Source organism: Sebastes fasciatus, chromosome 2 (genome assembly GCF_043250625.1).
Source record: "Sebastes fasciatus isolate fSebFas1 chromosome 2, fSebFas1.pri, whole genome shotgun sequence".
Classification (NCBI taxonomy): Eukaryota; Metazoa; Chordata; class Actinopteri; order Perciformes; family Sebastidae; genus Sebastes; species Sebastes fasciatus.
In genome coordinates, this window is record NC_133796.1 from 16,330,064 (window position 1) to 16,350,971 (window position 20,908).

Sequence of the window (20,908 nt, forward strand, 5' to 3'; positions counted from 1 at the left end):
TTGTATAGTTAAGCCAGTCTTATGTACCCTGTGGCTGTTTGAACAAAGAACAGCATGACTGATGTTTAAAGTTGATCATACAAATGAAAAGAAACAAAATAAGAAAAATGCAATAGAAAAAACTCCTTTTTAACTGCTTGAAATTCCAAGAACAGAGAACAGTGTCTTGGTTTGCAACACGGTTCAGAATTAAAGTTGTTGTTCAGTATAGGCTTGAATGGCCCCTTGCTGGTTTTAATTCATGTAAAGTTCAGTGCATTTAGGACCTATTCAAAGTAAGAATTCCTGATGAAGAATGTGTCCAAGAACACATTAAGACTCCCCCTTACCGGGATGTTATAGTCTTTGTTGTGCTATATCAGGGAATTTCTGATTTCAAAAATCCATCAAGGAGGAACAGGGGGAAGTTGGACAGTATGGCAAAGGGCCTAAGAGTTCTTATTGTCATTTCTACTATTGACTTATGAACACGTCAAGTTAAGGAGCATCAGTGTTAGCTAGAAGCTAAGGCTCAAGCTTGCTCTGGATTGGCTAAGATTGGATTTACACAGCGACAGAAAAATCTAATTTTAAAATCTTTTGTGCCTCTCGTTCAGATATATGCCAAACAGGGTGGCAGTAAAAGAAGAGCAAAGACTTCTGTTTCTGTGTAAATGCAGCTTATGTATCAGGCATGCGCCCCAGAGGTGTGTCAGCTGGTCCCAGGAGCCGGTACTTCTCCTCCAGGGACTGCTCAGTGCTGCTGCTCTGCAGGTGGATCAGCGGCTTGGTCTGCAACAGTACACAGCCCCTTCCTCGGCCTCGTCTCTCCTCTTGGTTCCTGCGGTTGAAGATGTTTATTCTGTTGTCCAGCTCAGGGCTGGCCTTTTCTGAGCCAGTAGGGCTGGGAAGCTTAAGGTTGACAGGGTCCACTACCAGGCCCTTTTGAGCAAGGCAGGAGTCCTCAGAGAGGGAGCAGAGTAGCTCCTGCACCACCATGCTGGGGTCCCTGCAGGGGTCCTGGCCTGAGAAGGGAGGAGGACAGCAGCGATGGGCGTTGTAGCTCAGACTGAGGTCCTGAGCTGTGCTGCTGCTGCAGTCTGTCATAGATGAACCCGGGGTGTGGCTACTCAGGCTGCGGGGTCGGGCCGTCAGGCTGCCACTGGACCGTGATATGCTGGTTGAGGCATCACTTACGGCGCTGCCCACCCGCTCCATTGCGAGCATCGGGTTTGACTGAATGGGATTTGGATTGGTGGGGAGGTGAACGTCGATGGCTGCCGTGGTGATGAGCCGGGCACCCAAGCCAGAAGCTCCAGCATCTTGAAAGACATTGTAAACATTCAGAGAAAGTCGGACAACACAGATAAAACTAATTAGCCCTTTACTTCAAACACAACAGGTGCATAACATTATACTTCCTGTCAACTTTAAAACCTGTGAATGAATTATACTGCGGTCTGTGGTAAGGCCTGAGATATTTACTCAGTTACAAATGTCCTCATTTTGGCTATAAATGTGAATTTTTGAGTGTTGAAAAACATTATACAAAGGCCATCATAAGTATAGAATTTATATTTGTGTCTGACAAATGCCAGGATAAATAAGGTAAGCTTTGAATTTACATTTAAATATTATGGAAATTTCCAGCTCTCCAAGGATTCTATGTGTCAAGGTGTTAATTGATGAAGTTTTGTCTTATGACATGTGGCTTATCAACCCTACAGTATAACCATTCAAAAAGATTTGAGTCACTGCTTTAATTTAATTTACATGTACATGGAGTCAATGTTCATAATCAGTTACCACTGCTTGCTTCACTGTAGTATTGGCTGATGTAGTTGTTCATGTCATCACGCACAACTGGATCTGAGTTCAAAAATAAAAAGATAGATGAATAAATAAAAGGAACTGACATTTTTAATATTTGTGAATAACAAATTTGTGAATGTGATGATTTCCCCACCATACAAAAGCATGTATGCAGATATTATTTTATACATCTCAAACTCTTTAGTTCCTTTTCTTTTTGTCCATAATCTGATTGCTAACTACTACTCAACACTTTGTGCACAAATCATTGGTAAACTTGCTAACAGACTTATTCAAATTTGGCGAATCTCGCTGCATCTGCAATCAGAAAATACCAAATCCTTGGAAAACATGTGAGCCTTCCTCCTACAATACCGTCATACATCTCCATACATACATCTGATTCTTTCTTTTCTTCTACACTACCACTCCATGACACGAGACTGATACGTCTACACAGTTAAAGTCCTGTTGTTGTGTTTGCTCCCGTCTGTCCTAAAATATGCATAATATGCGTAATATGCATATTGTCACTGTTATTGCTATTACTTAATTGTTGTCACAGTTTGGATAGTAATGTCTGGTTGTTGAAATTTTGGATTATACATAAATGAATACAAAAAAAATGCATCAAATATTGTTTGGACTGACATACATATTATTATATATAATAATACAGAACGGACCATAAATTGCAATTATATAATATAGGAAATGACAAATATAGTGTGACTGACTCATACTGCTAATACTCTGTGTGGCAGTGACTGTAATTGGATTTCATTCCTTTTTGTGTGTAGGTCCATGTCAGTGTTAACCACCCAAACTAGTGCAAATGGAGAATATCTCTTATGTTTACAACATAATATTGACAGAGATGACTTCTGCCTCAGGCCACAGGTACTTTATTGTCAAGTGGTCAGGATCACGCACTGCTACGCTGTGCATTAGCTGCACCCTAGTGCACCAGAAATAAACTGGGACAGGGACAGGGTGGGGTTGATTTCAGGGTTGAGAGGAATGGGGGGAAAACGAGAGAGAGTGGGAGCTCTTTGTTCAGGCACAGATCCCTCCAGTCTAGCAGGCCTCAGTGTGCGTGGTGAAAGGCTGTGATCTGCTATGCTCCTCTGTTCGCTTGATTGGTCTTGAGCTCACTGTCCGCTGGCTGAGTGCGAACCCAGAGTACCCTGAGTGCTAGCCCCTGTCCCCTGGGACATGCTGCAGACTCTGATGGGTAATTTCATTTATTTTTCAGTCTAAAATATTAATCCCTGAGCCACCCCTGGAGAGGAAGCATTCCACTCACTAAAACAAGACTGAGACAATCACTCCACAATTAATAACACATGAGTCTTAAGAAAAAAGAATGGGCTGTCCAGCATACATAAAAGGCTCTGCCTTTCTTCTGTGACAGTCAAGTTACCAGACTGTCTTCTGTCTGTGGAAAAAGAGAGGTGACATGCTGAGGTCCTTTTAGTTCAAATCTGAACTATAATTTTGATGGGTATAATTTTCACCACAGGTGAAGCGGTGTGAGAGGAAGATTATTTAACAGTATGGGAGATTTATATATATCTACCATATGGGCTTTTCAGACATATTAGCACCATAGGGGGTTTTTTTAAAGATTTTTTTTGGGGCATTTTCTGCTTTATTTGATAGTGAAAGAGTCAGGAAAGGCAGGGGAGAGAGAGGGGATGACATGGAGCTAAGGTCCCTGGGCCGGACTCAAACCAAGGCCGCTACGGTAAGGACTCTGCCTTAATGGTACATGCTCTACCCAGTGAGCTACCAGGGCGCCCCTACAGTATGGCTCTTAGCACTGGCAATGGCAGTCTGTCTGTCTGTCTGTGCAGACATTCATAGTCAGAGGATGAATCCTGCTGACTTTGGTCATCCCCGAATTTTCCTCTTAGGCCATCAGCAGGCTGACATTTTCTGTTTTGAGTGAAATGTCTCAACTATCGGATGGATTGCTATCAAATTTGGTACAGACTTTCATGTCTCTCTTAAGATTAATTTTAATAACTTCGGTGATCCCCTGACTTTTCATCTAGTGCCATCATCTGTTTGGTTTGACTTACAAAATGAATGACATTCCCATCAGCCTCAGTTTGTCTTTGGTGCTAATTAGCAAATGTTGGCATGCCAACACGCTGATGATGAACATGGTAATCATTGCACCTTCTTAAGATCACAATGTTACCATTCTCATTGTGAGTATGTTAGCATTTAGCTCAAAGCACTGCTGTAGTAAAGCCTCACAGAGCCAATAGCTTGGCTACAATCCTCTCTCAGTATCTAAAAGGAAACTCCACTGGCTCATTGATTTACGCTGATTGTCACTGGATGTTCTTAAAATCTACATGGTTTGGTACTTTTAAGGTGGCAAAACCCACAATCTCCTGAGACATTCATTGTTATGAAGGCCACTGCCTTGATAAGAGTTCATGATAGTTTGATGGCACCACGCAGGTGAGTGTGAGAGAACCCCATTGAGACCATGCGCGCAATATTGAGCAATACAAATAAGCTCGGCTTGATTTGAGTTGACCTGACTTGACTTGAGCCCTGTGGCCTAAGTGCTCATCCCAGTGACCATGTTTCTGTAAAAAGCCCCACTTGTTTCTGAGAGCCAGATTTCCCACTATGCCCTTGGGGTAATATTGTGGCCGCCGTGGAGCCTCCCGGTGCCCTATTGTGGTTTGCAGGTGAAGGGGAACAGATGTTGACAGGAGCCCACTCTCCCTGAACAAGGCCCAATGCACAGAGCACTCTGTACCTGGAATAGTGGTCTAGGTCGGCCTCGCCATGACGAGAGGGGGGAGGGGGGGCGGTAAGAGAGATAGTTGGGGCATGACAGAAGCCTGTGCACGCTGACGTAGTGTCAGAGAACATGCTTGTTTTCTCCAGGATTCACCAGATCCTAAAAGCTTTTTTGCCCTCATATTGATCCCGGAGCGCCTGCGGTCAGATGGGTGTTGTGGGCAAGCGCGGAGGGGCTAAGAGCCTGGCCTCGAAGATGCTCCAGGGCTACTGCTCCAGATTAAATGTACACTGCTCTGGCATCCAGTTCACCTGATGTTACACTGTTAGAGACTTTTTGTTCCACATAATTATGTACATACTTTATGCTGCACCTCTCTCCTGGTTTGTCATGCTGCTTTCTCAAGCAAACACTGCACCTGGCATGGTGTGTATTCAAATTAGCAATATATTTAATACCACAGGCATTTGACTTCGATGCATTCATTTTCAGTTTGTGAAAAAGTGTTTTTAATGCATTAACCTCATTGCATGACATTTTGGAGCCAAAATTTGTATCAGAAGAGATTATAGATTAGAAATGTTAGTTTTCTGTTTTACATTTTTTACAGTTGACAACTGTATATTATTTACTGTATGCTTGATTTCACAGTTCACAGTACAAAACCTAATCACTTTACATTTAGTGTTTTCAGCATCTAACTAGAGACTTTACTGTACCTGCAGTGGCGTGAGGCTCCCTGGGGTTTCTCTGGCCGCCCTCATCGTCAGACTCCCCAGGAGTCATGCCTTCTACAACCTGAAAACTCCTGCCCTGTTTGCCCCATACATGATGGATCTGCATGGCTGCTTCACGTTCTGCCGCAAGGTCCAGGTCCTGCTGGGCCAGGTGGGCCCTCAGCTGCCGAATCTCAAACTGGAGACAGTTGATGCGTGAGCGTAGAAAAAGAGGGAAAGTAGCAGGTTGGGAGTGTAAAAGTGATTGTAGAAATGGATTTTAAAAGGTCAGGGGACAGAGATAGAAAAAAAGGATGGGGAAGGCAGGAAAGAAAAGAAAGAAAGGACAGAAGAGAGAGAACAAGGTGAAAAGGTGAGCGAACGAGGGAGGGAGGGAAAACATGATCTGCATACATATCAACACAAGAACATCACATGCACTGGGAGCAATATGGATTTTCTCTAAACAGGGACAATACCTATGCAGATTATGATTTACACAATTTGTGGAGTAAAATACATTATGTACAGTAACAAACTGTGGGCCTGTGACGCCATCCCAGATAGACATTATACTCATAGACAAACAAAGCTTGTTTATGATTATATGTATAGAGGTTAATAAATGGTTAACTGGTTTCATCATTACTCCAAGTGTAGTATCTGTTGGGTTAACTGTATGTTTCACTGATATACAGCTGTGATGTGTCTGTATTGATTTCAGGTGTTTTGGCCCAGAGAACACATGCAACCCATTGACAAGAAAACATTGCAGAAGTACATTTTGTAAAAGGAAGTGAATACAAAATAAAGAAAATACACTGAAGCAACGACTTTCACAAATTATACATGCATGGTGAATGTATTATGTTCCAACTGAAAAACGTATTCTTAGTATACCTTCAATTCAATCACATTTTGACTGAGGTCTAAAGTGTACATTAAAATAGTAACTGGAAAACCATTGCCTATATTTATAAAGAACAATTTGTTTAATAATAATTTTGAAAGCGTCTATTCATTTGCTTTATAATTCTATATTTGTTTATCTATTTGTTATATATGCCTGGTCTCAGACCTGAACTTAGATGGTCAATTAAAGGTTAGGTCGTTATTAATATTTATTGTAGTCTGCATTTTGCCATATGGGATCACCAGTGTGTGTGCTCTGAGGAATCATGATGAAAAGTGTGGACAGACTGGACCTGTTTGTAAGGTATTGCTGCCCTCTTCTGGTGGGAGATGAACTGACAGTGTAATATGGGTTTATGTTGCCATTAGTGTAGTAAACCTTTTACCATGACAGTCTTAATTTTATATTAAGACTGGATGGTTATATGACTATAAATTAACTATAATTTGACTATAAAGCATTGAGTTAGAAACTTCTACAATTGAACTGTAACGCTTTTACAATTGGCATACAATATAACATACAGTAATTATGTGTGACTATTCTACTGTCAGTCATTTCTACCATCAAGCAGAATTGAGGCTGTGGACAGATTTCAATGTGGAAAAAAGTGTAGAATAGCCAATAGAAACCTTTCTGCAACTTGATCTACTTCCTCCTTCTCCAACCATATGCCATGCAAATGTCATGGGTATAGTATGTCATAGAAAAAAGTCATAGTATAGTATAACATAAAAATATCATAAAAAATGTTATAGCAAAATTTGCCATAAAAATGTCATAGTATAGCATGTCATAAAATGTCATAAAGAATGCCATGGTGTAGTATGTCATAAAATGGCCATGAAATAATGTATGTCATAAAGTCATAACAATTATATAAAAATGTATGTGCTAGAAATTGTCATAGTATAGTATGTCATAGAAATGTTATAAAAATGTATGTCATACTGTATAGTATACCATAAAAATGTCTTAAAAAATGTCGTAAAATAGTATGTCATAAAAATGTCTTACACAATTTCATAGTATCATAAAATTTATCATAAAATTGATATAAAAATGTATGTCATAAAAATTGTCATAGCGTAGTATGTCATAAAAATGTCAATAAAATTGTTATAAAAATGTATGTCATAATATAGTATGCCATAAAAATGTCATAGAGTAGTATAGTATGCCATAAAATGTTATTAAAAAAATGTCATAGTATAGTATGTCATAAAAATGTCATAGTATACAGGTAGTATGTCTTAAAAATGTTATAGTATAGTATGCCATACAAATATCATAGTTGAGTGTGTCACAAAAATGTCATTCAGTGGTATGTCCTTAAAAAAGTCATAAAAATGTCATCCTATAGTTTGTAATAAAATAAAATTAACTCCCGCAAATAACCATTTTTTCTAAATATTGCTGAATGCTCAACTTCTGTCTCAGTCCTCATGCGGAACCACTTCAAGGTTGTTGGTATGGGTGTGTGTTGTGCATAAGGACACTATTTTGAGTGGATGTGTTGAATATTTTTTTTCTCTTGTTATCTTGCAAGCTCATTTTGTGGAAGTGTATGGGGGAAATGCAGCCTGGCTGTAAGGGTTAAAAAGAAAAGGTGTTTTGGTACTCACAGCCTGTTCCTGGCAGATCTGAGTGAGACGCTCCAGCTGCTCCTCTCTCACAGCCTTGGTCTTCTCACACTGCTGGATCTCCAGTTCCATCTCAACTTTGACTTGTAGCACATAAGCTAACATGGAAGAGGGAGAGAGAGACAGAGTTTTAAAACAAAGACAATATTTTCTTAGATCACTACATAATTAAATGGTCTGAAAGGGATTGTTAGGTGTGTTAGGAGACATCAAGACTAAGTGAGAAAGCGTTCTTAGGTAAGACAGCTGTTGAAGGTATTTATGGTAAAATACATCCAGCACATTAAGGTCAAAGGTCAGTGTTGGTGGACCATTTGGCCTTCGCTCCATACGTGTTTGTCATCACGTATGCAAACCTCATTAATTACTGGTTACCAGTAACCCTATACCTGTACTGAACGACTTTTGCAAAGTGCTGAAAATGTTCCACAGGGATCTTGTTTCATGCTGAATGCTGATGCTCAAGTTTTTGTATATTTCCAACCCAGATTGACACTGAACATCCCATTCCACCATATCCAAAAAGTATTAACATCTGCTGTATACACAACATCTGCATAAACTAAAATTGCAGTCCTGGAATCGTCTTCAGGGGATGGAGCAGTGGGAGCTCTGGACAAGGCTCAACGTTTGAGTTTTCAAAAAAAAAATTAAAAGTGAGAATTTATCTGGGTGTTGGTTTAATAAAACAAAAAAAAAGTGAGAAATGGACAATATATAATACAAAAATCAGACATTAAAGGTTAATTTTGCAGCACAAACACTGTTTGTTTCAGTTAATTTAGGGCTCAGCTGCATAATCAGCAGCTCATATGCAGTTTCTCCCAATTTTGATGTTAACTTTCATTGTCTGGAAGTTCTTTCTGAGCTGTCCTTGTTGCAGGACCGCTAATTTATGTAAAACAAAGTAATAACGTCTTTTTGGAGCAGTACATAACATTTAGATGTACAGTATGTGACATGCTGTAAAATCCAGTGAAAATGAGTTCAACCAAACTGCTCCTTTAAAGATAAAAAAGCTAAATCAACAAAAAAGATGAGCCTTATATACCGTGGACATGAATCTGTCTAGTTGTATAGTCTTTGTGGTCACATGGCCTTCCTGAGCTTCCTACAACAGTGTTGCACTGAAGTGTTGCCAGCATACTTTGGCCAGCCTTGAATCACTTTTGCTTCTTTCCTGTGACCTCTCATTGATTTAATCAACTCTCATCATCACTCACCAATCTTTTTTCATTCATTTATTTTATTTTTGAATATATTTATTAAAAGTATAATGTGCAGCTATGCTCGAACTAATGTACAAAAAACACTTGAATCACATTGTGATCAATCAGTAACTCCACCTCTTTCAATCTGTCTGCACACCTTATTTTTACATGACACACTTTCTGAAGCAGGATGGGAAGGTGTACCTAAAAAAAGGCTAGCGAGAGTAAATTTGGATACCTGTTGTCATCACAGGTGGCAGACAGTCGGTCCCTCACACCTCTTTGTAAGCTAGCCACATGATATCACACATGGATATACTGTGTATCCTAATGTTGCTATGGGCAACATAAAGAAGTGAAACATAATCAGTAATTATACTCGTCCTACTCCAATATCCATGTTGTTGTTGCGATTGTGGATCTGACCTATTACGAGACTCAACTGCCTGCTTTGTCAAAACACTAGGAGGAGAATGAAACAGCCTTTCTGGTACTGAGGGAGGGGGGGGCAGAGCAAAGCACACAGCCCTCGCCACATGCTCCTTGTACCTATTTATAGTCATGTTGGCACACACGCATCGCAAAAGTGGGGACATCAGATGGGGTCAGGCCAGTCAGAATTCAAACTGGCATGAATAGCTCAATCACAGGTTCATTATTTAGCTGCACAATATGCAGTAATAATGTGATTTATCTGTGTCAGTATGTATGAGACGCCAAAATGGAATACTTCACTTGCAAGTACATATATGCCGCTACTAAGCACTTGCTCATACATGCATACTTTCATGCATTTACATACATACAGTATATACATGCACACACATACATAAATGCATAAAACATGTGTGAGTATGTAGGATGTATGTGTGCATGAATGTATGTATATGCATGAGAGTATGCGTGTATGTGCAAGTGCTTAATACTGGTCAGTGGGCAACCTCCGGGTCTGAATAGTGAAGCGCTTTAAACTTGCATTCTTTCTAATAGCCAGCAGGGGGTGACTCCTCTGTTTGCAACAAGAAGTCTGATTGTATAGAAGTCTATGAGAAAATGAGCCTACTTCTCACTTGATTTGTTACCTCAGTAAATGTTGTAAACATGAGTTTATGGTCTCAATTGCATCTCATAAGTATGTGTTTGCAAGCGTACAGTGTTGATTACATGATTATACTTTGTATGTATGTATGTGTGTAGATGAGTGTACGGGTGTGTGTGTTACAGCATTACTGACAGCTGCTGGCAGCACATGCATAACAGTGTAATTCACGCCACGACTTCACAGAGACTTACACGAGGCCTCGCTCCACTCTCACCTTGAGTCAAGTGTTTCACTGCTCACACAAACCTGTGCGACTTACATTATACACCAATCCACAAAACCCGGTTTCCCTGCATTTTAAACTGATGTATATTTCATATCATTATATATCATTCACTATTTACTATTATGGCATTTTGGTGACTTTGGTGGAACGTCTCTGTTAAAGACATTATAGCACAATAATTGGTTTCATTGTCTTGATACCTATTAGAAGATGGTCTTTAATCATCTATTTTCTACATGTTTGGGAGGCTGATATTTCCCATCTGACACATCACTCTGCTAATAAATTCTGCTTTCTAGTCCTTACACATTCTGCTGCAGTTCACTCCTCTGTATTTCCACTCCTATCGGACTGACACAAACATCGCCGCTTCATACATCAAGCTAATTCTGTGAGAGACTCAATCCCTCTCCTACGATAACCGAGCCGGTCCCTCAGCTGTACATTTATTGGTTTGAGTGTGATTTTTTTTCCCCTCTGAGGTGTGTTGTCGCCTGCCTAACAAGGAAACTCAATCACTCACAAATATCAAACCCAACAGGTCGAGGTGTGCAGCAGGAAAATCACGAGTTCATTCCCTGGAAACCAACACCGCAGCTGCATGATAAGAAGTAGGAAACATGCTCCTGCTGAATGTGTTTCACCAGAGTAAATCAATGATGTTGAAAGCTGTATTGTATTGATTCCTGAAATGATTAATCGTGTCGTTATGATGTGTCCCTTTAGTTCAATATATTTGATCCATTAAAACAATGTGCTCATGTATGATTAAGATTCAAGCCTTCCTGAAATCAAAGGCAGAAATGTCTATTTAGGACCTTATCGTATAAAAAGAAAAAATTTAAATGAATAAGAAACACTGTATTTTTCCATTAAGACAATAAAAGAACCATCTGTTTATAATATATGTATCCCTCATTGAGGCTTAATAAGTACAACGGAATGGCAGGTAATTATTAAGTATTTAAAAGGTCTAATTGATAACATTTTTATGTAGATGAATATCATTTAAAAAATGAATATATATATATCCACAGAGCTCTTAGAAAGGTGCCAAACATGGCTTTTCCTTCGAAAAATTATTATGATTGTGAATTAATCACTTTAAAAATGTTGGTGTGTCCAAAATGAATGTTTTGTTTATCTCTGTGAAAGATATCTGCATTTGGGTTCCCACTTCTAACAAGGCTTGTGAGCCAATAGTATAACAACGTTGGTATTAAGCGGTGTCTTCGTGTCGTTAACAATCAAAACTGACTGAGATTGACTGTATAAGTGCCTGGCAACCACTTGTTGTGAAGTGAATGCAATCGAACAGAGCAGGGAGAATGTCACATCTAGTGGCTGAATGTTATCAATGTTATCAGTAACACCTTTAAAGGAATAGTTTCACAATTTGGGAAGCACGCTTATTCTCTTTCTGGCAGAGAGTTAGATAAGAAGATCAATTTACACATAAGGCAAATGTATGTGTAAATGAACATTCCTGACCATCTTTACTGCCATTTCTGCATCACCTTATATTATCTTGAAGTAAACCAGCTATGATGAAGAGATACGTTTGATAAATCAAATAAATACATTTAGATGGAGTTAATTCTTTTTTTCCCCTCTCATCAGTAAAACAAACAGCAAAATGTACACTAGCCTTTCATATTAGATTCAATGTTATAATTAGGCTACAATTATCAGAACAATATGAACATTCAGGCTCCCTCGTGTGGCTCAAAGGTGTACCGCAGATGTACATCTTAAATAAAAGACTATGGAATAATTCTGCAAATTTATTTGGTGACTCTAATAAAATCTCCTGTGGGTCGCGACCCAGTCTTTGGGAATGACTGGATTAAACAAACAAGATATGACGAGTTAATTTGTAAGGTGCCGGTAGGCTGATCTTATTCCTTTTGTATCCTACTTAGCTAAACTAACCAGCTGCTGGCTGCAGCCTCATCTAACTCCTCCGGAAAGCAAATGAGGGTATTTCCTTAAATGTCAAACTGTTGCTCTGAGGAGAAATATTAGGGAAAACAGCCCTTTGCTCGTCCACCGTCTCACTGGACATTTGCACACTGAGTTCCTGTGTGGTTTGCGTGCAGCTGATCCTGTATGCAGTCGGAGGCCCGTGGTGAGGGTGACCTCCGAACAGATATCGAACCAGTCTGCATTAGCATAGGGGAGAACAACCACTATATTCATTATGGCCTCTCTGAATCTACTTAACCATCCCCTTTCAATCAATACAAGTTAGAGTAGCAGAGTGGCAGCAATTTACTATGAGGGATGATCAATAGCTATATTGCTCTGAATAGTAAATAATTTGTATAATCATGGAGAGAATGGGGTCATTTAGCTCTTTCAAGGCGAGCTGATTTGTATGCGTCTGCGTAATCCTTTTGAGTTAAGAAAGATTGGGTATTTCCTTGAGTTGCTCCACAAAATGAATCGGTCTCACATTCAGGCCTCTTAATAAGACATCTTTGATGGACACAAGGGTATTTGCATGCTTCACCATCAATGATCCTCTTGACCCTCCAGATGCGTAGAGTGATGATGAGGCTGATGGCATCCCAGGGGCTGCTGGGCCCGTTGGCCACTGTGGAGGCCACCATGGGGGCCAGGGACAGCACGATGACAGCACCATCAAACACCTGAGAGGTCGCACACACAAGCACATACAAAATTCAGATGTGCAAATGTTTCTGTGTGTAAAGCGTATTTTCCCAAAATTCTGAACTATATCCATGACTATTTAAAGGAACAGTGTGTAACATTTCGGGAGATCAATTATCTATCTATCTATCTATACAGAAATGGAATATGTAAGGGATAATGTACAGCGAGTCAGTCATTGTTGTGAAAGAAACCCCGACAGGGTGAGGCCGTACCCCGACGCGGCTCTGGTCTCTCATCACCTTGAAGGGTTTCTTTCACAACAATGACCCGCTAGCGGTACATTATCCCGCTTATTACACGGCTACTTACTTAAGAAATCAATAATAACAACGGTCCGTTATAAAGAAATAGCAGACCGCAGAAAGCCGTGATTGACCAATCAGAATCAAGTATTCAACAACGTGGTGTAATGAATGCATATCTATTTTTTATTAGTGTATAATCACCTGAAACTAAGAATCGTGAAGAAGTGTTTTTGTTAACTTAGAATGAGTCCTTCATATCTACATAGAGAGCGGGTCCTCTTCACAGAGTCCGTCATGTTGCTCCTCCGGGTTTCTACAGTAGCCCAGACCGGACAAACCAAACACTGGCTCTAGAGAGAGCCTTTCGCGTTACCTGAAGGCCACCGTAGTTCTCCAACATGCTTGTGAAACTGCAGTAATGTGAACCGCAGAGTGCAAAACCATGGTACCGCCAGCCGCCATCTGACTTCCGTTACACCTAAAGTAGTTTTATTACGGTAAGAATGAGCTCTGAGCAAGGTGAACGCCGTTACCACGGTTTTGCACTCGAGCAGCTTGCATTATTGCAGTCTTGGAAAGGGAGGAATGAGCGAAGTGGTACTCAGTTGGTTGCAATCTGCAACCACACCACTAGATGCCACCAAATCTTACACACTGTACCTTTAAGTATAAACTATAGAGGGGGGGAAATATAGGAACAAGTGGCAAAACTGAAAATAATATGACTGACAAAAAATGGAGAACTGGTCATCAAGAACTGCCAATAAACACACAACACAAGCACTAACCTCAACTTTGTTCTCTATATAGTCCCAGATCCCGAGCACTACGATTCTGAAGACGGTCTAAGACAGACAGAGTGAGATAAATGAAAGCATTAAAATAGATATGTGAGGGAGTATGCTGATACATATAAAAAGCTCTTGTGATATTCTTAGTCTTTTGAGTTGTCATCACATCCAACACCCTTTGTCAAGACGTGTGAACGTCGACTAGAAACTGGGAAGAGGCCTGAGTGGTACAGTTTTCTTCTTCAAATATACCTTTTAATTTTTAATAGAATATAACTATGCTAGAATGCTATATGTGTGAACCTAGACGCCTTAAATGTAACCCAAAATACAACTATTTGATTAGTGTAAATATGTAACAAAATAGTAGACATGCACACATACAGAACCATATCACTGATTTGCTTTTAAAATCGTTCATAGCTAGCTCTTTGATAAAGATATTATATCTTTGGTAAATATGCTCCCTGATCTTGATCTTTGACCTACAAAAGAACAACACAACACCTGTAATGTGATCACCTATCAAATTCTACATTGTGCTCTGCACATGCTGTTGGTTGTGGGACCCTTTGTTGAGCGGGGCCATTGATTTACACTCCAATTAGCATGAGGTGTCATGTACGACTAGTCCCGCTAATCCATCATCCGGAGCACACGTTGGACAACAGCGCTGGTGTCAAATGAGAAGTGCAGGGGACTCCGCCCACATGTTCGAATCCTGTCTTCTGATTGGTGCAGAGGGGCCGGCTGGTGATATGCTACATCTAACACTATTCCCATATGACTCTTCTTCTGTGATGTCAGTGGGCGAGGTGTTTGGATGGATCGTATCACTGTAACCCCATCCCCACTGCTCATTAAGCTCAGCTTTAATTATTGCTCCTGCTGGCTCACTGGTAATTAATGTTTGGTTTAGGGCATTGGGGCTGAGGCTGTCAGGGTAATTGGTTTGCACTGGAGTGGAGGCCTGTGGGCCAAACTCTCCCCTCTCCATTTTGTTTTTTTCACAACTCTAGAGTGATGATAAGACATTATCTTATCAAACAATGGCTCAAATTTTATTAAGACTAATTACAATTATGGTTTACACAATAGACATCGGACATCCAGCCTCAAGGTAGCATTCCTGAAGCTAAAGCTGACTGACTAGACGGACGATAAAGGAAATTAAATGGCAGCCGCGTATAGTTCGCTCAGGCCTGTACCTGGTTTGCATTGCTATAGATAGGATATAATCTACTGTTAAAGAAAGTTTAGTTTGGTTTAATTCAATTGTGAATTAAACAATTTCCATAGGGAAAAATGCCACAGCAATTTCTCTGATTGGCTAAATTTGGTACGGACATAAGTATTTACCAAGACAATTTGGACATTTTTAGATCACATGAAAAATCATACTTTTATCAACAGTCAAAGTGGGGGTTTTGAAAAATTTGGAAAAATGCTAACATAGTTTTTATTAAATGTTTTCCATACACTTTTTACACTGCATTTGTGTGTATATCTTTGACAGTCAGCTTGTTATGAGTTCATAGATACCAAATACTTGATTGTGGCCCTTGTAGTTTCTGAAATACAGACATTTCCTTATCATACTATATCTAGTATTTGGGCACATGATGGGACTGCTGTTTTTTCCTAAAATATAATGGAGTCTATTGCAAAAACAGTAATCCCATGTGTCAAAATACTAGATTTAGTATGATAAAAACAACAACTCACTTTTCAGCCAAACGGTTTGACCAACTTTGAAAATGTCTTCACGTTTGTGCTTAAACAAGCCCAGAGAACACTTCCAAAGGTAATTTGAGTTGCGGGCACAAATGTGTTAAAAGTAAATGTGACATGTCACTTCAAATATCAGGGTTTTTTATGCCCATGAAGAACTCCTGCATAACATCGTGCAAGAGACCAAGAGCAGGGACATCAGGGATGAAGATTTGTATTAAATGTGGTAGCAGAAATAAGGTTTCATGGAAGTCTTACCTCTGAAAAGAAGAGTGACAGGATGATAAGGCTGATCCAGTGGATAATGCTGGCAAATTGGAAAGCATTGGAAACTGTTGAGAGAAGAAACATGCACAAACGTTAAGAGGAGCACGCAAGAAACGATACAAGGAAGCAAGGTGTACATGGTGAGCATATTAATTTGAGTTCAGAAAATAAAAAAGATCTATGTGATCTTAGCTCATATCTTAGCTCATATCTTGTAAAAGCATGTGTCCTGCCCTTCAGTTGAAATATAATTCCTTACATTTTGATTTGACTACAATAAAGAAAAATACAATCCCATTTCCTGACTGAATTAATTTTGAACTTTTACCCATATCACGCCTCCCCCTGCTCCTCTCCTTCTATCCATTAGCATTTCTAGTTTTTCCATATCTCAGGGTCCATCCTTGAATCCACAGTGCCAACCTGCATCTACCCATCTCCTACCAACGCACTAATCTCTCTGTACACTCCCTCACTCACTCCCTACCGCCCTACTGCCCACTCCACTGTTTGTCTTGCAGGAGTGGCAGCAGACAAAGCCCTGGATTACAATAGATCTGGAGTGACTAGAGTCCCACAGTCCCCGCAGCGAGACTCAGGTATCATCCGAGCTGGACGCTGGCCAGCAATCGATGGGGACGTGTGCCTGCTGCCATTGACAAGAGACTTGGTTCATTATCACCTTTCTCCATCACTCTCCATCACAACCATTTACCATCCAGCACCACCGGCTCCTCTGTGACTGGGAAGACTAAACAACACACTGCAGTGATGGAAAGAGTGGACACTAAACACATGACTGTCATGGTGATTTCAAGTAATGGATCGTAGTGTATTGAAATAATCAATCATTGTTAAAGTCCACAGTATGTTACTGTCACTGTATTCGTCAGTATATTAATTCATATGCAGTCATGTTCATGGACAGTTTAGGGTCCCACTAATATCTACACACACAACACGCAAGGCCAGTGGTGGAAGAAGTAACTGCTAACAACTCAGACATCTGAAAGGGGCTCCAAACCACTGGTTTGATATTTAACAACACATTATATAAGGTTGTCATATTTATATTTTATAGAATTATTTATGCAAAAATATGAATCTGGAAAGTCCCGAGTAGTAAGGATGACCTCTGAGCAAGGCGAACGACGTTACCTTGTTTTTGTACTTGGCGGCTCACGTTACTGCAGTCTTGTAAAGGGAGGAGTGAGAGGAGGGGTATTCAGTTGGTTGCAATCTGCAACCACACCACTAGATGCCCCCAAATCCTACGCACTGTACCTTTAAGTAGAGTACTTTTTGAAACCAGGACCTTTTTTACTGGCGATGTGCTCTTCCTTATATCTCATTATGTCGACCATGACGAGCTATAACCTCTAATGAGTTTAAGAATGTACCAGTATAGCTGTACAGCAAATAATAGGAGTAATACGAATCAGAATAATGACACATTTTAGGTTTTTACTATTAATCTGACCCTGTCGGCACAGTGCAGGAAAAGCACCAGTGGAGTTAGTAAAGATTCACTTTAATGCTCAAGGACACTAAAGTGTTTTACTCCAGGGGAGCTGCTCCTGCGTGTTGCACTGGATGCCTCCCAGGTGTTTTATGAACGTCACACAGTGTATTACTGGAGAAGAATATGCATGCTCAGCAAAACCTCCCCCTTGATAAAAATAAAGGTTAAAATAGGAGAAATAAATAAGCAGCCATGCGCGCTATTTACATTGTAGGAGTTTGGTGTCTATGAGCAGCTCCAAAGACAGGAAAAGCACCACCAGGATGACACAGGCCACCAGGATACAGTTGAAGCCGGCGCTGAGCAGACAGACCTGCCACAGGGCCACTCGCCGACCGCAGCACGGCTTCAGCCAGTTGGACCTGAAGAGAGTAAACACAAACAAATAGGTAGGTTTTTTAATATTAAGCAGATTTGTATCAGTACGGGTTATTCTATTGCATTTATAGACTACATAAAAGAATAAAAAGGTGTCATAAAAGTAAGCTGGACTCAAACCCCTGATTAAAATAATAATTCACCTTTCAGAGCCACAAATTGAATTATTTGAAGTCAATGTATTGCCTTTAAACAAAGTATAGCCGAGGCGAATAAATTGACATACCGAGATGTGACACCTGAATAATGAATGATATTCCAGGGCTGCATTTTTCAAACTGACATTGTTGATTAGTAAATGCTTGCATTGACTCCCAGTCGGAGTGCAATGCTGAACCACATTTCACTGGTTTGATCTGGATATTTGAACTCCCTGACATGGCCAACAGAGGGTGGTAGTTTACACTTATGAAAGGTGATGTCTGTTTAATCCAAGCAAAGTTTAGTGCTGATGGCAAGAGCAAAGGGAAAGGAAGCGTGGTCAGAGACAGCATTGACAGAGAGAGGGACAGTGAAGCTCTGTGAACTGGTGATTCGACCAGCAGCCGTATAGGCGTGACTGGAATATTGATGGACTCCTTTTTACATGGCAATGAAGGGAGTCACTGTAGAGGATGCTGCTTAGAGGGGAGGATTTCAGCGAAATCAATGGCCGAGACACAAGTGAAAGTGTGAGACATTAACAAATATTTAAATTATATTCACATCTATGTGAGGATTGTTTGTCTATCTATAGAATTTCAATTACACATCCACCAAATTAGCTATCAATCTCCTGTCTGCCTTTAATATGCCCCAGAGAAAATGGTATGTGAACGTTTTTTAAGACGTGAAAAAACAAAAGCTTGATTTTGCCAGGTACTGTAAGAATCCAGCATTTAGGCCATTAAAGTGTCTGGCAAGATGACTCAATGCTATTTTGAAATAGTGGCTAGTCTTACAGACCAGCTACTACAAGGGCTGACAGTAGGAGATGAGAGAAACAATGCCTCTCACCAGCTCTCCAGCTGGAGTGGAAAGTTGGCTCTGCCCACTACCTTTCCCTTCTCCCCGTGCTACTGGCATGGAGGAGACAGACATTGGCAGAGCATTTCTCTCCTCTGATCATGTCTTCATTCCTTGGCGTGGTGCTAATATGAGCTGCAACGGTGGCAAAATGGCTCCGTTTTTTAAACTGTGGCTTCAAAAACTGATAATGCTGCACTCATTACAGAAGAATCTGGATGTTTTATCTGTTTTAATACCAGTTGTAGTCTATGAAACAACATAACGTTCTCACTTCAAAACTGCTGGATGAAGGTGCTTTCTATCTATCTATTCTATCTTTGAAATTAGTTTTTATAAGAGCTGCATTTGAATTGGATGATACAAATTAAACATCTATCATTCATGTTGAGCGCTGTGTAACAAAGTACATCTCAAAACCAATTCCTTTAGAAAATTAAGCTCAGATTGTACAGTATTTCAACTCGTTCTCATCCCAACTTGTCACATACTGACACTTTGTCAGACCCCTCGCTGTCATGTTTTGGTCACAGTAAACACATGCTTAATGTTGTGAATTAAACACAAATACTTATTTAGGATTAGGCAACAAAACTCTTTAGTTTAGGGAACTAAGGTTTAGGAAAAAAAACACATGGTTGGACTTAATACGTTTGTACATTGAAAATGTGACTTGACGTGAAAACGGGACACGCCCAGTGTGTCTCTTTCGCTCTTGAAACTACGTCACCATGGCACTTTCTCTGAGCATTTACTGTTGCCGCAGTTAGGTTTACATTGTAGTTAATGGAAAGCCCGGTGCATCTCATACAGACGCTTAAGGGTGCTTTGTGCGGCGGTACGCAGACGGCCGTGACAAAGCGTCAGTAATTGACACCCTGGAAATGAGAGCGGGCTGGGTATTTTTATGAAATATATCAACTTCCGTCCACAGTATATCAGATCATGTAACAGTCTATATTGTACATCATTTGGGGTGGAGGATTTCTAGTACATGCCTACTAAACAGGCCGAGAGCATTTACAGTAGTTGAATTAATGCTGTTGCAGAACTATCCTCCAGGGGGAGACTTTTTTACGTGTCACCTCCTCATTTCTGACATATTAACTTCTGCTCAGTCAGTGGAAGAGGCCACACGTGTCTTTTTTTTACTTCACGTGTGTCGCTCTTTGGCTATTCGATCAAGGAAAACTGTTGAATTTTCACACAACCTCCACAACAGATCAACACAACAAAGATGAATCTCTAACCTGTTTGTGTCTGAGCCTAATAACAGACATTTCTAATATCACTGAAGAATAAACTGCTGAAGATCAAAAATCCTTATGATTTTCTCCCAGAGTAACACGTTTATGTAGCAATAAGGGGAATGTTTTCAGCTGCTGTTGAGTTGATCACTCCACACCCTCCTCCCAGAGGAAAGTATTGGTTCAAGGCTGGCATGGGCAGAGCCACGAGCCTGTAAACAATGCACAGCTAATCTAATAAAGGCGTAATCATGCTGATAGCAATCATCTTCTTGGCTTTGGGTGGGGTGGCACAAATGTGTGGGTTCCAGATGGTGCAGAATCTGCTCCACCAGAGTCTTGGCGAGACTCTTTGGACGCCAGGTATCATGCCGTCCTGAGAGCCACCCATGCCAGCCTATATACTGTATATACATATATGGAAATTATAAGAATCTGTGTATTTATACATATTAATAAATGTGTTAAAAGTGTATTAATAATCAAGAAAAGAAGAAAAACTAAATGTAAACTCTCTAGACTCACTGATCAGCTGCTTGCGCTCAGCATCGTCATAGATATTCCCATAACGTGTGAATGCTCCACTTTGTCTCCAGACAGCATGAAACATGACATATACAGTACTAGTTGACATGAAGGAACAATTAAAACATGCCCAATTGAAACAAATTACTGAA

At 40.2% G+C, this 20,908-nt stretch overlaps 1 protein-coding gene across 2 annotated transcripts in view; it reads right to left on the minus strand.

Annotated features, from left to right (window-relative positions):
• Window positions 1-225: 225 nt before the first annotated feature.
• The window catches only part of LOC141753257 (transmembrane protein 266-like), a 54,162-nt gene continuing 33,479 nt past the window's right edge, over window positions 226-20,908 (minus strand). Inside the window, exons 4-11 of one of the 2 annotated variants that reach the window (XM_074611742.1) lie at window positions 17,809-17,963; window positions 16,071-16,144; window positions 14,079-14,135; window positions 12,882-13,020; window positions 7,813-7,928; window positions 5,278-5,473; window positions 1,786-1,848; window positions 226-1,301 (exon numbers count right to left, since the gene is read on the minus strand). In XM_074611742.1, coding sequence (XP_074467843.1) covers window positions 661-1,301; window positions 1,786-1,848; window positions 5,278-5,473; window positions 7,813-7,928; window positions 12,882-13,020; window positions 14,079-14,135; window positions 16,071-16,144; window positions 17,809-17,963 — 1,441 coding nt within the window. In that variant the 3' untranslated portion in view covers window positions 226-660. The remainder of the gene's footprint in view (window positions 1,302-1,785; window positions 1,849-5,277; window positions 5,474-7,812; window positions 7,929-12,881; window positions 13,021-14,078; window positions 14,136-16,070; window positions 16,145-17,808; window positions 17,964-20,908) is intronic. The other variant, XM_074611750.1, reaches the window with a different exon arrangement.